Source organism: Sinocyclocheilus rhinocerous, unplaced genomic scaffold (genome assembly GCF_001515625.1).
Source record: "Sinocyclocheilus rhinocerous isolate Xijiao unplaced genomic scaffold, SAMN03320098_v1.1 C36242092, whole genome shotgun sequence".
NCBI lineage: Eukaryota > Metazoa > Chordata > Actinopteri > Cypriniformes > Cyprinidae > Sinocyclocheilus > Sinocyclocheilus rhinocerous.
The window spans coordinates 1-934 of record NW_015776769.1 but is presented as its reverse complement, the minus strand read 5'-3'; the positions used below and the strand labels follow the sequence as shown (position 1 = coordinate 934).

The window sequence follows — 934 nt, the reverse complement described above, 5'->3', positions numbered from 1 at the left end:
CATTGCAACTCGACTGCTACTTTATCAGAAAGCAAATCATGTGACCACATTCTGTCACTGTTCATCTGCATAAAACCTGCTCCATTTGGTCAGATTGAGTCACTTCTATTGCTCCGAATCTCTGTCAGTGTGACCGTCCCTTCATTCTTATCCAGGCTCTTTTACTGGTCTCTAATCAGTATTTGCATACGGAAGCCACACACCCCTGTCTCTCCTTCTATCCAGGTCTCTCCATCTCCCCAAACTCATCTTCCTCTTCCTCTTCGTCACAGCTTTCAGTGGCTGCTCCTCATATCTCAGGGTCTTGCTAGTCTCTTGTGGTAGGTCGTCTCTCGTCCCTACAGTCTCCATTTGAAAGCTCAAGGGGAGGTTTTTGGTGCTGCTGATGGGTTTGGGCCGGTGGGCGGTGGACCATTGCGGGGTCTGGACGCTTCCTTCACTCTGACTGGGGGAGTCCCATGCCTGAGCCGTGTGCACCTGCTCAAGCAGTTCCTGTATCCACATACGTCTCTTCCGGTCATGCAGGGATCGACCCCTGTCATGCATCATCTGTGCGTGACCGACTGAACGCCGCCTGGGACGAAGAGAGAGAATATAGATATTGACTTTAACCTGAACTCACATGCAAAGATGTTGGCATTTGACTAGTAGACTAGTAGGATGCTTTAATATAATGATTTCCCCTTTACTGCATGCAAAGCAGTGCATTAACTTTGCATGGGCTTCCTAAAAGATGTAGCGTCCTATTTCTTCTATTACCAGCAGATGGCAGTCTCAACACAGCTCTGACTTTTTGAGCTCTATCAGAAATCAAGCAGTAAGAGCAGATCATGACTTACTGTCTGTTGACGGGAACATTAGTGGGTCTGGGTTGGACCGGTATTGGGATGGTTAACAGGAACACAGCAAACCCCCAATGCCTCAACATACTGCT

General features: G+C 48.2%; 1 protein-coding gene across 1 annotated transcript; it reads right to left on the bottom strand.

The window, feature by feature from the left end:
* Positions 1 to 161: 161 nt before the first annotated feature.
* On the bottom strand, positions 162 to 928 carry pthlhb (parathyroid hormone-like hormone b). Its single transcript, XM_016547294.1, is given in 3 exon segments — positions 162 to 203; positions 205 to 574; positions 840 to 928. Coding segments are annotated over 3 exon segments (501 nt in total).
* Between the last annotated feature and the right edge of the window lie 6 nt (positions 929 to 934).